Source organism: Carcharhinus amblyrhynchos, chromosome 6 (genome assembly GCF_965287045.1).
Source record: "Carcharhinus amblyrhynchos chromosome 6, sCarAmb.v2.hapA, whole genome shotgun sequence".
In the NCBI taxonomy this organism is placed as follows: domain Eukaryota; kingdom Metazoa; phylum Chordata; class Chondrichthyes; order Carcharhiniformes; family Carcharhinidae; genus Carcharhinus; species Carcharhinus amblyrhynchos.
The window spans coordinates 96554327-96576819 of NC_137329.1; the positions used below are offsets into that span (position 1 = coordinate 96554327).

General features: G+C 39.4%; 1 protein-coding gene, 1 long non-coding RNA gene and 1 other non-coding gene across 3 annotated transcripts in view; 1 reads left to right on the forward strand and 2 right to left on the reverse strand.

Moving 5' to 3' along the window:
- LOC145344146 (uncharacterized) overlaps positions 1–22493 on the forward strand; it is a 132376-nt gene that overhangs the window by 93011 nt on the left and 16872 nt on the right. The gene's annotated exons all lie outside the window — the stretch shown is intronic.
- Positions 16034–16219, reverse strand: LOC145344672 (U2 spliceosomal RNA). The gene has a single exon (XR_013886956.1). It is a non-coding gene; the product is annotated as a U2 spliceosomal RNA (small nuclear RNA).
- Positions 16352–22493, reverse strand: part of kcnq1.2 (potassium voltage-gated channel, KQT-like subfamily, member 1.2) — a 483492-nt gene continuing 477350 nt past the window's right edge. Inside the window, exon 19 of the mRNA XM_080191027.1 lies at positions 16352–17447. Coding sequence (XP_080047153.1) covers positions 17292–17447 — 156 coding nt within the window. The 3' untranslated portion in view covers positions 16352–17291. The remainder of the gene's footprint in view (positions 17448–22493) is intronic.

Genomic DNA, 22493 nt, shown 5'->3' on the forward strand with positions numbered 1-22493 from the left:
ATTTTATGAATAAAATTATTTTTCAAAAAGATGGGAGAGATTGATAGCATAGCTGTTCAGCAATAGCCTTTTTTACATTATGTTACTAAAGTCAAAACTATCTCTACTGTGTGTTGAGGTGAGTGGAGGTAGATATATGGGGCTTGTAATGAATTTGTAGAGATGTAGAAGAATCAAGAGGGAATTGGATAGTGAAATGCTGAATGTAAAATTAAGTTTGTGTGATGTGGTATGAGGAAGGAGTAGTGAAAGTAGCATGTGAGAAAAGTGCTGCTAGTGAAAAAGAAAAGGAGTGTTTGGAATGTGTTGCGACATTCCACAAATGGATTCGTCTGGCAGTAATATACATCTTTGATGCCTGCAACTTGGCTTTATATTTAAACCTGTAAAATTTACTTTATTTGAAACATAATATTAAACACAACTGATTACCAAATCCTTCCCAACATGAAAAGAATTGTCAAAAATCCCCAGATGTGAAAAGGGTTATCCTTGAATATTTTGTGGATCTAAGCAACTGAGATGAGACTGTGTGGATGAGCAGTAAAAATTTAATCATTTGAATTAATTTATGATTTGGATTATTTTCCAATACAATGATCTCATTCAAAACGTTCAATGTTATTCTGTAGATAAACTTTCTTCTTACAATGTAAATATATGACCATGATTTTAATTCAACGTATTGTTGGAATGGGATATGTGAGCAGCTAAAATGTGCTGCCCCATTCTTACCAGAAATCTGGTGACCACAATCTTAACCCCAGAGCTGACATGGATCAGAATATACCAGAAGCAGATCTAATTCCCTGAGGAATTAGATCAACTAGAGGGTCTGATTATGTAATTTGGGTTTCAATGGGGTCAGAATTCCTGCCCAGCAACCAGCAACATTGGTTTCACAAACTGAGTTGAGGTTGAATTTAAACAGACACCTCCTGCATGCACACAGGACATTAAGATTTCTGTCGTTGTGAGTAGTGCATTTCCAAGATAGTTCTGAGTTAGTTTGTTTCTTTCTGACGTTTCCCCCTCTTGCTTATCCATATTTAGACTCAGTGTTTATCATGGTTTTTGCATCACTACTTGAGATGGAGAAACCAGTTGGTGAAAGAGGAGCAAAAGCAGCTTGAATAATCAGGACAGTCAGCAGCTGGATTTATTAGAAGACAGCAGGTGAGGGACACTACTTGTAGAAGGCCTGATCTAGACCACAGGGTATTTCGGCCCAGAGTTAGTTTACTGTTGGAACAGTGCAGGAGGAAGCTGTTTCTGACCTATGCAGCTTGCAGTGTACCAGGCACTTAATGCCTCCTGGAACAGAGGGCCATAATTTTTCATTGCTATCAGTCACCACTTCCCTTTAGCCTTTTTTTAAAATCACAGATGACTACAAGGGGACACTGTTTGCACCTCTCAGCTTTCTTTGCAGAGTTGTATGAAATTGGTCAGCAACCTCCTTCCTATCTGAAGAAATCATCACCTTCCGCCAACAGACAGAGTAAGAGAGGAACTGCAGCACTGACCAGTCTCCCAGGACATTGCCGATTCTCACAGGTATCAACAACTAAGATTTATATTGTACATTTAATGCAATGAAACCTCCCATGGCACTTCATTAAATCATAGAAACCCTACAGTGCAGAAAGAGGCCATCTGATCCATTGAGTCTGCACTGACCACAATCCCACCCAGGCCCTACCCCCTTATCCCTACACATTTACCCACTAATCCCTCTAACCTATGCATCTCAGGACACCAAGGGGCAACTTTAGCACGGCCAATCAAGCTAACCCGCATATCTTTAGATTGTGGGAGGAAACTGGAGCACCCGGAGGAAACACACACAGACATGAGGAAAATGTGCAAACTCCACACAGACAGTGACCCAAGCCAGGAATTGAACCCAGGTCCCTGGTGCTGTGAAGCAGCAATGCTAACCACTGTGCTACCGTGCCACCCCAAGGGACTTCAAGGGAACATGATAAAAAAAATGACACTGAGACACACAAAAATATTATGTCAGATGACCAAAAGTTTGATCAAAGAGGTAGGTTTTAAACTGTATTTTGAGTCCATGCAACATGAAAAGAAATCCATAACTTTATTCCTTCATTAGATTTTTAAAAATATGCTTTCCACTAGACTAAAAAAGGCTGCTATAAATCGTATGACCACAAAACATACCTTTTTGTTCAGGGAGCTATCACAAAAACACAAGAACTCCCCTGTCAATCTATAAAATCTCACACTTCATTATACAGATCCGTATAATCAACAAAAGCAGAGGAAGTGCAGATGAACTGGTTCCTCTGTCTGAACTACCACAAAATACAGAGATGATTGTATATTCCATTTCCCATTATTCCTTTTTTTATTGGAAGGATAAGAAACTCCATTTTTCAATAGTAATTATTTTTATATTTTGGTATCTGTAAGATATATTAGTCTGTGGTGGCAATTTAAAGGGGCGATGATCAGATTGGGGGGCTGGGGGGTTTGGGTGGTGGGGTAGGTATAATTGAGGTAAGTAATGGACATGTTTAATCTTGAAGTGGAGTGGGGGGCAGTAGATCAGAGTTAGGGGTATTGGGGGCTACACAGGGTGTGGGTAGGGACCTGGTTGGGAAGGGATCAGGAACAGTAGAAACAGAACAGTGGTATGTGTATCATATAGTCCCTACAGTGCAGAAGGAAGCCATTTGGCCCACCGAACCTGCACCAACAACAATCCCACCCACGCTCTATCCCCATAACCCCATGTATTTACCCTGCCAGTCCGCTGACACTAAATGACAATTTAACATGGCCAATCAACCTAACCCGCACATCTTTGGAGCGTGAGAGGAAACTGGAGCACCCAGAAGACACAGGGAGAATGTGCAAACTCCCCACAGACAGTCCCCAAGGCTGGAATTGAACTTGGCTCCCTGGCATTGTGAGGCAACAGTGCTAACCATTGTGCCACCATGCTGCCTTTATCATCCCTCCTTGTAGGTAAATATTTTCTGTTTTTTTGCTGCATCTTCGAGAGCATGATCAAATGGTCTAGCAGTATTAGCAAGACATTTGAGATATTGTCACTGGCATTTTATTGAATTTTCCAGACCACGAGCAAGTACAGTAAATACTACGAAGTAGAATGATCCATTCAAGTTTATTTTAATTAATGGATTATTTAATGACCATTCACATCCAAATCCTAAGTTGAAATCCAGCTCCTACTTTGTGAATAAAATGTCTCTTTACTGACAGTTTAAGTATTCTGATTTAAAGGGTTGGATGGGTTATTATCAATCTGGTTCCTAGTCTGTGTGGCTGCATTATAATTGGTGTAATTGCTAAAAGATATCATGGCAAGGTGGGTGTGGAAAATAGGAAATGAAAAACTTAACAGCTGTAACCCTTGGGGCTGGTAGAGGAAGACTTGCTCTTTATCTGTGTAATATTTGGCAATAACCACTGTGCCACCATGCCACCGCTAACTGGAGAATATTCAAAGTGAAGTTAGATTTTCTGAGCACAAACCCGCAAAGTTCTGATATGAGCTAATGGTGGATGAGAGACTTCACTGCTGGGACATACTTGCAAGGTCAGGCCAAAAATTACACATTAACACAAGAAATTACTTATTTAGAAGAGTGGTTTATATTTTTGTTACTAGATGAGTCAAATTTAATGAATATATACTAATCTATACCCTGCGGCATCCCCACAGGGAGTTCATGAAGGTTATTATGATGTGGAGGTTCTTTATTGTGGTTTGCAAGACTGGGGAGGAGTGCACAGTAAAAGTATTTAGAAAATAATTGGTGAGATTTTTTTTAAGTTAGACACTGGAAAATTAAATACTTTTTTGCAGATAGATAAACACAGTTAAATAAATAAATCTCTGAATGTAGCACTGGAGAAAAGGTTAGCTGAGAACCATGCAAATGCATAATTATTTTGCTCAGTGGCATGGTCTATATGATAGGGAGGATGCAAAGTGCTAGTGTGTTTGATTGCTGATCAGCTTATAGGTAATGAGAAGGTTTTCAGGATGAGCAGATACTGAAAATTGGAACTGTATACTGGCAATAAAAAACATAGGAGTATTTTTGAGAGTGAGGTAAGTGCCAGGAAGAGTGACATAAATTTATGCATGGAACAGTACACAAACATATGTCTCCACTTAATAAACAACTGCAGAATGTTTTCATGTTTTTAATCCAAAAATGATCAAATTTGTATTTACTTTCAAAGTTCCGATATTGGTTTCCTGACTTTGTGCTGCCAGGCCTTCTCTATCACTGGCAAGAGAGCGTGAAGGGAAGGGTGGGTTTACAAACACAAAGTCCAAGCACATTTTGTGAATAGCTGGTCTTTCTGGAAACCATAAAAAAAGGGATTTGTTGGCAGAGTTGCACACTGGAAACTCCCATTGCTGAGAATGATAGTCATGGCAAGTGACATGAATTCAGCAACGCACAAGCTTCAAAGAAAACACTGGAACATAGAAAAAAGAAAATTTTAAAAATATTCTAAATTATATTTAAGTTGAATAATCTCTTGTAAATTATGCATTTTTCATCTATAATGATACAAATCATATTTCCAGTACTAAGTTTTTCACCTCATGATGAATTTAAGATGGTGTCCTACAGTCGGTTCAAATTTGATAACTTTCGTTAACTGCTCATTGATGTTTTTATACATCATTCATAGTTGTTTTTGAAGCTTTGGTGCTGCTGATATGTATGTTTCCTGTGTGTTTGGCTGTGGTTCAGTTGATTTATTATAACATTTTAGGGAATTGTGCAAACGTGGCAGAGACAAGCATAAGTGCATTCTAGATGAAAGACGTACATTTCCTTTTATTAGCTAACATTTAATTGCGGCTTTTAATGAGTCATTATGAAATATAATCTACAATTGGTATGCCTGGGTTATACCTATACTCAAGTAGCCATCCAGGTCACTCACTGTATGCTCGGCTGCAAAAAGCATAAACCTCTAATCCCTGGGCTGTCGTGTTTTGATTTTTTGAGAAAGCATAAGTCGAATATTCCGTACCTGTATATTTTTAAAAGATGATTATACATCTCATGGTGGGGATTTCACACTCTTATGCCTTCTGGTTGTCATAAATTAGAATAATAATACTTCGTACTCAATACTCAAAATGCTGCAGCTACAAGTGAATTTCTTTCAACAATCATGTGGCTGATTGACAACATGTTATTACTTGAAAAACACCCTTCCACCACTACTCTTTGTCTTCTATGACTAAAGCAATTCAGTATCCATCTAGCCAGCCCACTCTGAATCTCATGTGATTTTACTTTGTGTACCAGACTGTCACGTGGGAACTTGTCAAACACCTTATTAAATCCATACAAACTACTTCCACAAGCCTTCCGTCACGTCCTATCCCATAACAGGACAGACCCACCAGAAGTCATGGCGCAGTGGTACATAGTCAAAACGCAGTAGCTCTGTGAATCCTCAACATTGATTGAAGTCTCATGGCACAAGGTCAAACATTAGTCATGGCATGAATTAATTCCGGCCTCCCAGATTGCCTGGATCCAATACAGGTTGCCTATTGCTGCTACAGGTCCGCAGCAGATGCCATCTCCCTGGCCTTGCACTCAACTCTGGAACATCCAGAATACAAAGAAAGCTATGTCAGACTCCTATTTATTGATTACAGCTCAGCTTTCAGCACTATTATTCCTACAAAACTCATCCCCAAACTCTACGGCCTGGGACTCTGCTCTTCCGTCTGCAACTGGATCCTAGACTTCCTAACCCACAGACTACAATCAGTAAGGATGTGTGACAACACCTCCTCTACAATCATCCTCAACGCCGGTGCCCACAAGGCTGTGTCCTCAGGCCTCAAGGCTATACTCCATATGCACCTATGACTGTGAGAGCAAATTCCTCTCCAACTCGATTTTCAAGTTTGCTAATGACACCACCATAGTAGGCTGGATCTCAAACAATGAGATGGAGTACAGGAAAGAGATGGAGAATCTGGTGAGCTACTGTGACAACAATAGTCTCTCCCTCAATGTCAACAAAACAAAGGAGATAATCATTGACTTCAGAAAGTGTAGTGCAGGACATGCCCCATCTATGATTCCAGGATTCTATGATATATCAATGAAGACAAAGTGGAAATGGTTGAGAGCTTCAAGTTTGTAGGTGTCCAGATCATCAACAACCTGTACTGGTCCCTCCATACCGACGCTATAGTTAAGATAGCCCACCAATGCCTCTACTTTCACAGGGAAGTTCCAAACCTTAAAGTGATGTGGGACAGCACTCAAATAAATTGTAAAGAGAAGTAAATGGAAGTTGTGCGAAATTTACGGTTAAACAGGCAAAAAAACCACTTGCAGGTATTGTGTGAAACTTGAAATGTTCTTATATTCATTTATCACTGCTAACATTGCCCTCTCTCTGTGTAGAGGCGCATTGCATGGAGTATACTAAATTCAAACCCGTAAATAAGGCAAGAAGAAATTTTGAACTGTCTTTTCTGTTTGCTGTTCAAGTCCCGCAAAACACAAAGTCAGGCAGAAATTTCTGTAGTGAAATTCAGAACATCAGTCACAAGGCCCCGACTAGTCAGGCTGTAAAACGTACTTGAAGTTGGAACAACTGCTGCTCTGTGTCAAAAAAATTAAATGTCCCATCTTGCAGCAAGCCAACAAATGGCGAGCGTGTGTCAGCACTGCTGAGTGCATTTGGCGTTATACTGAACAACTGCCAGGAAGACTTACACCACAAAGTGCCGCATCTTGATTGGCTCAGTTACAGCTCACTCGGCGTAACAAAACCAATCAGATCTACTACTAGAGGAGGTTCTGCAAGCTGTACCCGCGATTCTACAAAATAAAATCAAACAGTAAGTCAGGCCCTAGTCTATTGTAGAGAAGGTTAGAAAGTATGAAAGCAGAATTAATTTCGACAGGTTTTACAGTACGTCCCTGATTGATCTCTGAAGCTCCCAATTTTCTATGAAGTATCTGCCAATTAAGAGTCTGTGATGCCAGCAATTAAATGACCTGCATTCACGCCCTCAAAGTGAAGAAATGGTGCTGATTTTTATCTGGGCTATAGTTCCGTATTATTCCGGAACCATGCACACCTGGGTGTCTTATTGCTTAAACGGGTGGTTATAATAAAACAATTTGCACAGTAAATGAAACCCACAGGGTTCAGCTTTATGAATCCTGGCTGCGCCGTTTAGCACTGTTCGGATGACCTTGCTAGCGCTCGATCAATGGACAATAGTTAACAATAGTCAAGTCCTACTCTGGCTTTAAAAAAAATCTTTCGTTTCTTATTTGGATTGTTTGCGATTTGTAGGTTCACTAGAGGGAATAGCAAACAGATTCTAGTGCTGCATAGAGAATTGTATCCTTTCCTGATGCGCCCCAAAGTAATATCTTATTTCCAATGAATGCCAGTGTCGCATCGAGGTAATTAATGTTCAATGCCAGACAAAATATCAATGAAGAAATAAAATTGTAATAACTGGTTTGTTGCACAATTGGGCATTGAAACATCAGTTGCTAATGCAAAACTTCAAATGATCAAAATCTTTCGCAAGGCACCTTTTTTTTAATTGCAGACCCCAGTTTTGATTTAAAGTTTTAAAAAATGGCAATTTTAAATAAATTTAAGTTCACTTTTACAAAAGGGGGAATCTTGTTTGACTCCCCACCAACATATATTTATACCAGCAGGGTGGCACAGTGGTTAGTGCTGCCTCATAGCTCTAGGGACCTAGTTTCAAATCTGGCTTTGGATGATTGTATGCAGTTTGTACATTTTCCCCGTGTCTGCGTAGGTTGTCGCCAGGTGCTCTGGTTTCCTCCCACAGTCCAAAGATGTGCAGGTTAGGTGGATTGGCCTTGCTAAATTGCCCTTTCGTGTCCCAAGATATGTAGGTTAGGAGGATTAATGAGGTAAATATGTGGGGTTACAGAGATAGGGCAGGGCTGGATCTGGATAAGATGATCTATCAAAGAGTCAGCACAGACTCGATGGACTGAATGAGCTGTTCTGTACTGTAGGGATTTTATAATTCTATGATTTATTCCTTATTGAATTCTTTGAGGAGGTAACAAAGAGAGTAGATTTTGGTAATGTGGTAGATATCATTTGGATTTTCTAAAGTCCTTCGATAAGGTGCCCCGATAGACTAATGAATAAGGCTGTGCAAGGTTACGGGAAAAGCAAGGGAGTGGGATAAGGTAGAATGCTCTTTCAGAGAGCCAGTACACATTTGGTGGTCCGAATGGCTTCCTACATTGTAAATATTCTATGATTCTGTACTTTGGAGTTGGGGACAAGTGCAAAATGGATTGCTGACTGGCTTCAAGACAAAAAGTAGTAAGTAGGATTATAGGATAGTTAGTCAAAGTGACAGAAGGTGGAAAGTGGTGTGCTGCAAGGATCAGTGCTGTGACCACTGCTATTCACATGATTTTTCTAGCATAACAGAGAATACCTACAGTGCAAAAGGAGACCATTTGGCCCAAATCTCCAACAGAGCATCTTACCCAGGCTGACCCCCCTGCCCTATCCCAGTAACCCCACTAATCTTCCTAACCTACACATTTTCAACACTAAGGGACAATTTAGCATGGCAGTCCACCTAACTTGCACATGTTTGGATGTAGGAGAAACCTGAGCACCCAGAGAAAACCCATGCAAACATGGGGAGAAAGTGCAAACTCCACACAAGTCACCCAAGGCCAGCATCAAATCTGGGTCCCTGGTGTTGTGAGGCAGCAGAGCTAACAACTGTGCCTATATGCTGCCCTTTATTTTTGAACTTTGGAATCAAATACACAGGCCCCAATTTTTTAATCAATAGAAAGGACAAGCAAATTGCTGTTGCATTCCTAAATTCCCTCAACCCGATACTGTTGTGCATTTCTTCCAGTAATTTCTGACCACAAAAATGCTCAGTGCAGAGTTCATTGGGGAACTCCAATGGAACAAAAGTAGAGTCAGGGGAAGATAGGACACTTTTTACTACACTAGCTTCTTTATGGTAAATTTAAACATTCAGTCAATGGATGAGTGAGTGAATGGGTCGGTGGGTGAGGTGTTTAATGGAGTGGCTGGGTAAGTATGTAGGTGGATAAGTGGGTAGCCAGGATAAATGGTTAGGGTGGCTGGATAGCTGATGTCACTAGATAGGTGCGTCAGTGGGTTAAGTGGGCTGGTTGGGTAGGCTGAGTGAAGTGGGCAGTTGGGTAAGTGAATAGGTGAGTAAGCAAATGAATGGGTAGCTGGGTCGAGAGGGATAATTATATAAGTTGGTCCTCGGGTGGTGGGGAGAGGTGGTTACATTGGGGTGTAGTGTTCAATTGGGAGAGCAGTTGGGGAGGTTTTTTTTTGGGTTGGGAGTTAGCTTGATCGGGCGACTTGTTAGGTGTTCAGGGGAAGTCTGGAGGAGTAGTCAGATCAGGGGTAGTTCAGTTAGAGTGGGTGTCAGGAGCTCAAGGTGTACTTGGGGGTTAGATTAGGCATGTCACATTGGGTGGATAGTTGTGGGGAGTAGTTAGAAGGTAGCTGGACTGAGGGGTCAGGAGAGAAGTTAGATCGAGAAATGGAGGTATGATCAGATTGGAGGATAGATTCAGGAGGGTCAGGGGACTATCCGGTCTGGTTGGGAAGCTGTGGGAGGGGGGCAGTGGTCAGGCAGCGTAGTTGGGAGAATTGGGGGTGTCAGTTATGTAGTTACCCAGATATTAAGCTAGGAATTTAATCTGTTGAATATTTTCCAGGATAACTATCGATGCAAGTGCCAATAATCTGTCCAAACTCTAACTCAGAGATGAAGGGTCTGAGACCAGGGGAATTGTTCGTCAAAAATTTAAGTTTCTGGGGCAATTGCCAAATTTGCCCACACATCAGGACATCTTCAGGTCTTCTTCAGTTGTTCACCCTGTCTGATAATCCAGAGACCAAAAGATTTAGTCCATGATTTCTAAATTTGCAGATAACAAATTATAGGGGGCTAGTCAATACTGAAGAAGAAAGCAACAAATTTTAGGAGGACATTGATAAATGTTCAGAATGGACAAATTCTCGGCAAATGAAGTTCAACAAGGTAAATGTGAAGTAGTATCTTTTGGATTGAAGAATAGGGAGGTCACATTTTACTTGGAAGGTACTAGATCAGGAGAGGTTGAGGAGCAAAGGGATCTCGGAGTACGAATACACCTAATGTTAAAAGTTACATCACAGGATAGTAACGTTACGAAAGAAGAAAACCAAGTACTTGGTCTTCTTGTTAGAGGGGTATAATCAAAAAGTAGGGATGTTATACTACACTATCAAACATTGGTTAGACCACATCACATGCTGTTCTGGTAACCATGTTATAAAAAAAAATAGGCAATGGAAAGGATGCAGAGAAGATTTACAAAGATGTTACCAGAAATGTATGGGTATTCATATCAGGAAAGCTTTGACAGGCTGGAACCCATCTATCTTGAAAAAAGATTGAGGAATGATCTAATGAATGCCTTTAAAATCATGAAATGTCCTGATAAAGTGGACACAGACAGAATGTTTCCTCTTGTAAGGAAGAGAATAACTAGAGGCCATCAGTGTAAGTCAATCACTAAGAAATCCAATAAGGAATTCAAAAAACTTCATCTAAAGAGTATTAAGAACGTGGAACTTGTTACCCAAAGTGGTTAAAGCAAATAGTATAGATGTATTTAAGGGGAATCTAGACAAGCATATGATAGATAAAGGAATAGATGGTTACCATGGTAGATTTAGGTGAGAAAAGTTGGGACAAGGCCCAAACAGCATAAATCCCAGCATGGACTGTTTGAGCTGAATTGCCTATTTATGTGCCATAAAACCTCTGTAATCTTTTTAGTAAAGAAATCACACTTGCTTAAATCCACACTGTCATGTGTCTTGGGCGAAGTCTCCATGCTAATGAATGAAATGCCTTGTCAATATCTAAAAGACTACCTTCTGAAGGTTTTATGTAGTCTGTTTGTTAAGGCCAGATTTTCTGATTTCGCCCATGGCTAGGATTCGCTTATCTCACTGCTGTGAGTGGAGATTTGGCTGAGCACCAAATTCTTCGTTCTTGCTGGTTGCAGTGGCAGCGCAAAAGACATCCAGCCTAAGTGTTTCTTAATTGAGGAATTTCTGTTTCTCCTCATTGTTACAATCTGTTTATCAATTCTCTGAGTTGCAAATTTTAATTTGCTATTTGTTCACTTCTAAATTGGAGTTTTAACTATGTTAACTCAAATAATTTTGGCAATTGAAAAATTAAAACAAATCTGAAATCTTAGAAGGTTGCAATAACATCACATCAATAATTGTAGGAGGAAGAGTTACCAGGAAAAAAGATTTAGGAATTGTCCATTTGCATGATGATAGTGTAGAGTTTAAAATCAGTGCACATCTGAAAATCTCAGGTCTGCTACACTCTCTTCCATTTAGCAGCTAGGTTCAGAACTTCCAAAGATCTACTCTGACCAACCGCAGGACTCAATCAACAGGAATTTGAATCTGTTAGCCATCTGCTCATGAGGTAGGCACTGCACCTCCTGTCCAAAAAAGCTGCTGAGCCATATTTTCAAATAGAATTGATGCAGAATTCATTGAATTCCTAAACAAAGACAGACGTCTCAGCTGTTTATGGAATTTTGATATTTAAGGAACACATTAGTGCTTTATACATTCAGCTGTTGTGTTTATCATTTGATTGGCTGTGACCACCTGTTTGCAAATATTAATGTATATTTCAAAATTTTAGCTTTAAAACAAGTTTTCTATCTATGATACAACTAATATAAATGCTACCAAAGGAAAGTAAATGGAAATGGACATGTAAAAGATTTCACTTTAAGTTGTTTCTTGTTTCAATTCCGCTTTCTTTTGTAATCTTGACCCAAATGACTTAATTGATTACCACAGTTGTGACTGTGTCATCTGCTGGTTGGAACACTTTAGGGTTAGAGGTTGACTGTAAGTGCAACATTTAAGGCCAACAGAAGCAAACTCATGACTTTAAGATGACAAAGACATTAGGGGCCAAAATTGGATCTGGTTATGCCTGTTTTATCATTATAAAATGGGTGTCACAAGGGCCAGTTTCAGGGAGCAACATCCAATGTCTATGGCAAAGGCAGCTGCCCAGGCACCTGTGACAACAGTATGAAACAGGTGTTAGGCCCTTTACAAATGCAAATAAGGGACCTAATGTCTTTTTAGGATCCCTGAATTAAATAGTACCCCTCGCAGTTCTTAAGCAGTCATAGCAGCCTAAGCAGTCAGTGCAACTAAAATGTAAATTTTTAAAAAAGAATGTTCTTGTGGAAACAGCAGAAGCGGAAATGCTCCTCCTAGTTCCACTGCTCTCAGAAGCCTGCTGCAGGCCTAATTTCAGCCACCTCCCAGTTTCCTTTCATCCCTCTTACCTTAAGGCCAGCAGGTTGCAACCCTTAAAATGGGTATTATCAAATTACTATAATGAGGTTTAAAGCAAATTTTGAGCAAACCTTGGGTCTCCTGGTCAATGCATGCAATATACTTTTGTTTATGTGCTTGCAAAGGGGAATCCGATTTTTATCAAACATTTTTTCACCATATTTAATGCTGATCAACCAATTTTTCATTGTTTATTAAGTCTCATAAGCTATTATAACTTATTTTTCAATAGTTTATCACATGCATTTCCCATGTTCTCACACACAAATGCGTACATAAAATAGATTTCCTTCAGATTTTCTTACAGAAGGTAGCTAGTGTTGGCATACATAAATATCTGTGTATTTCTTGTATTTTGTAATCTTTGTTCTCTTTGAAATGGTTTGCACTCAATCGATTCTCTGCACTTTGATATAGCACCTGTAGCCTTGTTATTAGCTCATAACAGCGTGTCTAAAGATCAAAAGGACTTTTGAAGTTCACTTAATATGTATATGTGCACTCCACATTAAAGTAATTTCTGATGGCTCTCTGCTGCAAAGGTGCGTGTGTAAACAAGACCATTGTACTAAGCACAACATAGTATCATGTGTTGATCATGCTGAGAGGCTATTACCAGTCAAGCTTCCTCTGTCCTAACAAATTGAAGTAATATTTTACATTAACTCATTCATGACTAGAGATGTGTTGCAGAATTATTAAGCACAAAAATGCAGAATGATACTCCAATGTGCTCATGAGTGCTACACTGCTGGAGCTGCAGTCTTTCATATGAGATGCTAAACCAAGATTCCATCTGCTTTCTCAGGCAGATGGAAAAGATTCTATAGTACTATCTAATAGAAGAGTGGGCGGGGGGATATCCATAATGTCTTAGTCAATATTTATCCCTCAGTCAACAGATTATCTGGTTATTTGTGCATTTCTGTTCTTTAGGATTTGCTCTGTGTGCGTATATGAGTATGGGCGGCATGGTGTCACAGTGGTTAATACTGCTGCCTTACAGTGCCAGGGACTTGGTTCAATTCTGGCCTTGGGTCATTGTCTGTGGTGTTTGCACATTCTTCCCATGTCTGTAGAGTTTCCTATGGGCACTCTGGTTTCTTCCCTCAGTTCAAAGATGAATCCAAAGATGTGCAGATTAGGTTGATTGGCCATACTAAAATTGTCCCTTAGCATCAGGGGAATTAGCAGAGTAAGTATGTGGGGTTAGAAAGTTGGGCCTGGGTGGGATTGTTGTCGGTGCAGGCTTGATAGGCCGAATGGCCTCCTTTTGCACTGTGGGGTTCTATGATACACACTGATCATCTCAAAAATTCAATCAGATTTGATAGGTATGATCTCTTTCTGATGAAGCCATGCTGACTATCTGTAATCAAGCCTTCCCTCTCCAAGTGGCGATAGATGCTCTGCTTCAAAATTTTCTCTAATAGTTTTGCTACCATTGACGTGAGACTCACTGGTCCATTGTTCCCTTGCTTATCCCTACAACACTTATTAAATACTTGATTGGTCAGGCAACATTGGTAGAGGGAGAAACGATTATTGTTTCAGGTCAGTTAGAAACCCTACAGTGAACTAGAGGGACTCTTTCTGCATCGAATCTACACTGACTCTCTGAAAGAGCATCCCTCCCATCTCTCTGTCCTAACCCTGCAATCCTGTGCATTTACAATGATCAATCCACTCAACCTACAAATCTTTGAACCCTAAAGAGCAATTTAACATAGCCAATCCATCTAACCCACAAACGTTTGGACGGTAGGAGGAAACCAGAGCTTCCAGAGGAAACTCATGCAGACACAGGCAGAAGGTTCAATCTCCACATAGACAATCAGCCAAGGCCAGAAGCAGACCCAGGCCTCTGGTACTGTGAGATAGCAGTGCTAACTGCTGTTTCCTTTAGATAGGACTGGAAAAGGTTCGTGGTTATGCTGTTTTAAAATCATGATCACGGCCTTAGATGATGTCAATGTGGGAGGAGAGAAAAACTGGGTAGGTCAGGTAGTATGAGGTCATGTTTCAGTTTTGTTTTGGCTGCAGGGTTAGAGACAGTTTAGAAGCAAGCTGGAAAATAAATCACTTGCTTTCTCTTTTTTATTTTGAAAATTTTACCAGTTAGCTAAAAGCACAGCTTATTGCCATTCTGCAGTAAAGAATCTGTGTTTTGGTGGCTATAGTAAAGAATCTGTGCTTTGGGGTTCTGGGGCACTGATACCACTACAAACTGCTCTGAGTTTTCAAGATCATTTAAAATCTACATTCAACCCAGGAGGCTCAATCCCAGTATCAAGTGAGCATTAGTCTGCGCTTTGTTAAACCTGTGAAAAGGGTTTTTGTTGTCTATGGGTTTTGGTTTTAATTGGAATACATTAGTGATATTCATTAAGAGTTATATATTAGAGTGATTGTTTTGTTTCTTTTATGTAATTGATAAAAGTTCTTGCTAATTTTCTTACTATACTTGTTAACTACATTTTTAAATAAACTGTTTGATAAAAGCTCCCTAATGGGTCTTTTGAACCACATCTGAAGTGAAACATCTCATGCTTCTCTTAGCCAAATTCAAAATGCAAAATTTACGATTCAGGGGGGCTTCATGAAACACTTTGGAGTTTCTGGTCTGAACCATAACAAGGTGTAGCAGTTTTTAAGCAAATACAGAGGCAGAGAAATGTCAGGTGGGATGCATGGGAATGAGTGGGGAAGGTCAAATGGAAAGGGGAAAGGAAAGTCAGAGGATTAAATCTCAAAAGGCAGAAGGGGATAACAAATAAAGAAGTAAAAGATGATCTAAATGAGACATTAAAGCAGAATCATGGCAAAAATGAGGATAGGTTAACGATCTGGGATTGTTGAATTAGATGTTGAATCTACAAGCTGTAAAGTGCTTAAAAGGATTCAATGAGGGAGGTCAGAGTGGGACAGAGAATTAAGCTGTAAGCTTTATGACTGAACAGAAGTGTAATGACTGAACAGAACTACTTTCTGATCCGTTGAATATTTTGAGTATTTTCTGTTTTTAATTTCAAATCAGTTGTCACAATTTGTAACATGCCAGTGATTTTTGGTGATAGGACATATATGCATACATAGGACACATATGCATACAAACATAAATATTTATATTTTTCTTGTGCCCATAACCCTAACAAGTATGTTGTGAAACATTTAAAAGATGTAAGTTCTAGATCATCTGGAAGTGTAGACACAAAACAATTCCAGAATGAAAATTGGGCAGTTCCTATAATGGGCAGGTGATTGAGCCAACAATTTTATGCCCAAGGTGAATATTGATTTCAGTATCTCAGAACAGCAAAGTGTTTGGACTCTGTAATACCATCAAGATATCTCCTGAAGGAGCCAAATCATCCTGGAGCACAGTTTTTGATGATCTCACAGCTCCTAGAACACATCCAAGCAGTTCTATGCCTCATTGAATTTTGTGGCCAAAATTCTATTTAAAACACCAAGAAGACAATTCTGTCAATTATCAATTGACTTCTATCTAAAGCAGCTGGACAATTATTGTTACGATAGTACTGAATTTATTTTTAAATTGTATTCCTTTCTCAGAGTTACAAGGCAATGTGCAGAATGGATGGGGCAAGCCCCTTATCCATCTCCTTGCTTGCTCCAAATAACAGTTCAAATTAAATTGTATCTAATTTATGGTGCCCACAAAAGGGGCATCTTCTGCTTGATCCTCTACATGATCTTAGCCAAAAGGCAAAGAAGTGATATAATGCTGATTCAAGAAATATGGATGGCAAGAAGAGTCACTGTTTCATCACTTTGAAAACAATTAGATCAAATACACATCCTTTAATTTTCAGCTTTACTAATGTGTTTATTTACACATTTGCCATTCACTTTGACTGTGACAACCCAAGAGCCCATTATTATACAAAGCTGAACATTTCCTACATTTTTCTACTGCTCTTCAAATTTGAAAGCTGAGGTCTTCATTAGTGTATTGTATCTGTATGCATTATACATTGTTAACATGCTACATTGGAATGTCAGTACTGTAACCATTCTTATTCCAATCTCTTTATAACAAACTTGTCTCTGGTCGTGACATGGTTCCCCACAATAGGCGGATGTAATTCTGGTGACACTGCAAATTATAATAATGAATTCTGAATAATCTTGGTGAATTATGCAAACATAAGACATTACACATTTCCATATAACTGGGCTGTTGAAATTTCTCATTCATAAAACCAAGCAAAGATGAAATGATCTTACCTGTCAAAAATATCATTATAAAAATCTAACTGTTTCAAATTTATGTTCATTATTTTGCTTAGCCTTACTTATATTGGACCAAAGCTTTCACAACTCTTAAAACCTGAATTTCAAAATTAGCAATAGTCTTACATTATCAAGCTATCTCTTTTGTTCCCTCTGCTGTTTCTCTTTCTGCCTGTCCACTTCTGTGGATTGAACAAGGACAAAAAAGCAGTAAAGTAAATGCCTTGTATATAGTAACCATTACAGAGCACTGTTGCTGTTGGATCACGTGGAGGATCTGAGTGTTCCTTTGGTTCTTGTCAGCTTCGTATTCAGAACTTTAAAAGTCTTTAAATTGTTATGGTAACAGATTTAGAATAAAAGATGAACATTAGCTATAGTATGGATAGATGCAGACAGTTTTACAAAAAAAGACTAAGTTTACAGAGAAGACATACATTTTTCAAAAGAGGTACATCACAAGTTTATTATCTAAAGAGAAGAGTGCCTGACATAATCTCACAGTTTTCGCTCTGAGGCATTGATCAGCTCAGATGCTTAAACATGGATATGTGGCCTCATGTTTTTGAATTTACAGCAGGTGTCTCTGAAGCAGGGACAAGGTGTTTAATTGTTGGCGATGTAGACCCTGAAGAATGTTGCAGCTGTTGTGTGGGAAGCTGGTCTTTAAGCATGCTCAGGATGTCATCTAGTTTCTGGTCTATCTGTGTGATCTGTCAACAAAACAGAAGTCCATCAGCCTCAAATCTTTTCATCACCACACTTGTGAGGTAACTGAATTTTTCTCCTGCTCTATTCACAAACTTTCAACTGTCCTTTATTCTTCCTATATTTCACGATGCTTAACATATTACAATATGGGGACTTTGGTTCACAATTTATAATCTGCCAAGATGTGGGTTAGTTTATTCAAATTTCTTAACAATGTAAGTATTGTATATAAAGCCAAAGGTTAATGCAGTACATTCCAGATAAAGATAATAATTTTATTTGATTGTAATTTCTGACAGAACCAATGACTATAATGATTAACTGCGTTTTTAATATTATTTAAAGGGAAGGCATAATTTTCATTTAATTAGAACAAGAAACAAAATGAAAAGGTAAGTTTTAAAAAAAAGTCCTGAGATAAATTCAGAAGTGTTGAAAACAAAAAGTCAAAACTTTCCAGAGATCTGCATTGTGGTGAATGTTCCCTTTTGGTTTCAAGAAGGTCCTTTATTGCAATCTCTGACAAGAATAAACTTTTAAACCTACAACAAACATTACATTAAGGTCAGGTAGAAGGACCATTTAGACTGAAATTTAACTCTGTTTTTCTCCACAGATGCTGCCAGACCAGCTGGCAGCATTTTCTAATTTTGTTTCAGATTTCCAGCATCTGCAATATTTTGCTTTTATTACTGTATAAGGTATTCTCAAGTTCAACAATAGTTGTGCTCAGTTGTCGTTTTGACATATAAAAATAGGACTTAAGTTAATAATGAACTCATTGTTATATTGTATGCAGTTGTTTGAATTGGCATCTATATAGCTGAAGCCAATAGCAATTTACATTTTATAAATAGGGACAGCAATTATAGGGCTAAAGAAGTAACGATAAATTTCTGCAAGACAATGATTAGTCTAAGTAAGAATACATCACTGGGAATTTCCTCAGTAACCACAACATTTATGAATAGGCTAATTAGTTACTTGTCTGTTAACAGCAAATTATCCTTGAAGTAGGCAAGTTTACAGGTCTACAGGTTAATTGAACAGTCCAAATGAGACCCTCAAAAAGCTCAACTAAAAGATCATTTCTCCGAATGATGGCAGAAAATGCTGCATTAATTGTAAAATAAACTCTAGCTGTGTAGTTATACCCCGTTTCTTCTTATTTTTGAATTCTCGTTGAAAGAAATTGTAGAAACAGAGATGAATGATGATGAAATGATATCACTTTGGCACCAAATATGTTTTTATTTTGATACCTGTCTTGCTTCACCAGCTGACAATGTCTATTAGAAAAACCATTAGAGACAAATAGCACAAACTGTGTAGGTATGATTTTAATCAAATACCTGAGTATGTGCAATGTATGTAAAATGTGACATGATCTATTTTTTTTCTTTCAGTTGTCAGGATTTGTCATTAAACCTCTTCTAGACATATTTGGGGCGATTCTCCCCAAAAAGTTGTCAGTGCTGAGTTTGCCAGAAAACCGGTGTAAATCACGATTGTTTTTCAGTGGGAGTTCACACTAGAATGTCCCACACTCAGTGCAATGCAGAGTTCACAATCATGAATATCATTAAAAGCCTGGGGGAGTGTGCCTATTCACACGGAGTCTAACAGTTCCAGACCTCTGCATATTCTCAATGGCCCCGAACTGTCAGCCTGCAGTTTGTTGGCCAGTTCAATTGCTGGCCAGCCCAGGACCCTCACAGTGCTGCACCTCCTCCACCTCCCAAGGCCTGATCGCGGTCCCCACAAGCATCCTTGACTCCCCCCCTGTCCCGAGGCGTCCCGATCTCCAGCCCCTCACACCCCAGTAGTGATGATCTCTGTCCCCCCCTACACGGGAGGCAGATCACCCTTGCAGACCAACCCTTCCCCCAGCCCACCCTGATCACTGGCCTCCCTCCAGTCCCAGCCGATTCCTATGCAGAGTGGCAGCAGGACACCCATCCCCACCAATTGCCCCATAAGCCCGATTCCCTTGGTATTGCCTGATGCCTGATAGGCAGTGCCAAGGTGCCCATTCGACATGGGCACTTTTCTCCTTGGGCAGTGGTGGGGCACAGGCTGGCATTGCCAGGGTGCCTATGCCTAGGGGGCATTACCGTCCCATCACCCAACCACCTGGGGGGTCCAATTGCCCCTCTATACTCCAGCAGGGTCTCCCACTAGTTTCCCAAAAGTGGGGAGCTAGTCTGAACCCCGCCGGTGAAATTGCCCTGATGGGGTGGAGATGCTAGTGGGCCTGAAGACTTCAGATTAAAATCACTTATCTGTTGTTCCCACCAATTTCCAGCATGGTCCTGACCGCACCGGATATCCGGCGCTTGGAGATGCGTGCACATCGGGAACGCTTTCGCGAATCCCGTGAATTGGCCCATACATGATCCTTCCAGCCTGCGCGGTAAAACATTAGTGCATCAGGATGGTAGAATCGCCCCCACTCTGCTTAACCCAAGTTTGGAGCAAGACTTTTATGCTTAAAGCCAATTCTTTTATCACACATATTTCCTCTTTTCATCATACCCAAATAGTTAGAATTAGTAAGTGAACTCTCCTTTTCACACAACATTTACCCTACCTTAAATTGATACTCTCTTTCACATTGATTTTTCCTTTATTAAGTTGACAAACACATTGACATAACGTCTGACCAAATCCACATTTCTTGCGTGGAAATTTATGACACATGGAATGTGAAGCCTTGAAAAGAGCTATGTAAATTATATCTGCTGAATGTCAGTTATTGGTCACTTTAGTGCACGACATTGTAAAATCACAAAATCCACAGCTAATTGCTAACCAGCTATTTGTATTTTCTACTTGTGTCACAGGCAATTCTTTGTTTATCCAGGAACTCAGATAATGCTTCTCATGTTTCCTGTTAAGAGACTATTAAAGGGGACGGGTGAGAAACATTTCTCTATTTAAATTACTGTGCTGGTCATGTATATACAGCTGAAGGAATCAGCTGGTCCCCCAATTACTGCAGCAAAGGTCAACCTAGTCAGAGTTAATCCAGTCCTGTCATTGTAAATGACATAAAGCGGAGAGCAAGCAAAAAGAAATGCAAACTAAAGTAAGGGTAATAAACTTCCAAACTTGGTTTAATTGTTGGTCATTGGTTAGAAGGCAGGGTTTTTCTTCTCTACCAATGTTTTTGTTCACTTAATCTTTGGACAATTCTGTAATCAAAATAAATGGTACTATGTTAATTTTATTCAAGCATCAGAATAATCCTAACTTGAAAATGCAATAAAATATGGATTGACCTTCCCTGAATATTGAACCTCTGGTCACAGGACACACTATTAAGGGGGATATTTAGTGGAGACCTTGCATTTCTTCACAAAATAGGGCAGATTGGAGGGACCATGCACCTTGGCTACTCTCACAAATGTCAGGAGCAATATACTATTAACAATGCAGTCCTGGTAGCTGGTCTTCATTGCATCCTCTTGACTTCCAAAATGTGTGCTGCATTTAGCTCACAGCAATGATACTGATAATAGGCCCAATGTTGGAAGAACATCTACAAAATAAATGAGGTGTAGTGGAAAAGATATCAAAATACAAGATATTCAAGAGCCACTTTCATTCCTAATCTGTGGCCAATTACAGAGTGGCATTGGCAGAAGTCTCATTACCTGGTGACCAAGTAAAAAATACATCCAAAAACAGTTTCAATGGCAACAATTTAATACTATTAATCCGTAATGAAACCACTCAATTTGAAACAAGTTGAGAAGGTTCACTTCAATGTTCACTAATGTTTTGCTCAGTGTGACATAAAGCATGGTGTAGTACTCAATACGATGCAACATCTATTGGATTTCCTTGGGTCTGAGAAACCTGTACATCCTGAAACAGGAAAAATTTGTGTATCCTCATAAAAATATTTAAGTTCGTGTCTGACTTCCTGCGAGTGGGTTGGTCATCTGTTCATAGTTCATATAATTGGGAGTGGGTGGTTTTGAGGCTGATTGAAATTTTAAAAATGTTAGCATTGCATGCCACCCAAGACTGCCCATTTTTAAGAGTTCAGTGTGAAATATAGATTGAATTGAGAGCATTCAGTTGAGATTAATTGATGTAAGATAAAACGTGTCCACCAAAAATTGGTTATTGAAAATTTAAGTTCATTCCAAGGCTCTGACACTGAGATTTCCACCAGAAGATAAATCAAGACAGTTTCTAGGGTTAAGTGCTCAAGAGGCTGTGGGAGTCAAATTTCAGACTGTTCACAAATATTTTGAACTGTGAATAGACAAAAGCTGTTTCTTGTATTTTCATCCAATAGTTTGCTTGGTGATTCCACCAAAATAGCACCAACATCAGTCTACCAAGGATCAGATGGATGCTGGAATCAATGAACTTTTGAATGGCTTGCCAAATTTTTTGGCCCTGCTGCTGCCATGAAAGGGCCATAAAATTTCATCTACAAGGCCACATGCTATTCTCCAGACAGGCAGACAGTTCTTTATTTTTGCGGTCTCTCATACAAACATACAAATTAGGAGCAGCACTAGGCCACTCAGCCCCTTGAGCCTGTACCACCATTCAATATGATTATGGCTTATTTGATTGTAACCTCCATTCACCATTCCTGCCTACCCCGATTGTATTATTATAATCTTATTATAATATTATTATATATTATCTGAACTGTAGGGATTCTATGATTCACTGATAACCTTTCTAATTATGATTCAATCTAGTTCTGCCATAAAAATATTCAAAGACCCTGCTTCCACTGCCATTTGAGGAAGAATTTCAAAGGTTCATGGCCCTCTGAGAGAAAGAAATTCTCATCTCTGTTTTAAATGAGTGACTCATCATTTTTAAACTGTGACCTGTAGTTCTACTCTCCCAAAAGAGGAAACATTCTCTTCACACCCATTCCATCAAGATCCCTCAGGATCTTAAAGGTTTCAATCAAGTTACTTCTTACTCTTCTAAACTCCAGTGGATACAGGTCTAACCTGTCCAACCTTACCTCATAAGATAACCCACCCATTCCTGCTATTGGTCTAGTAAAC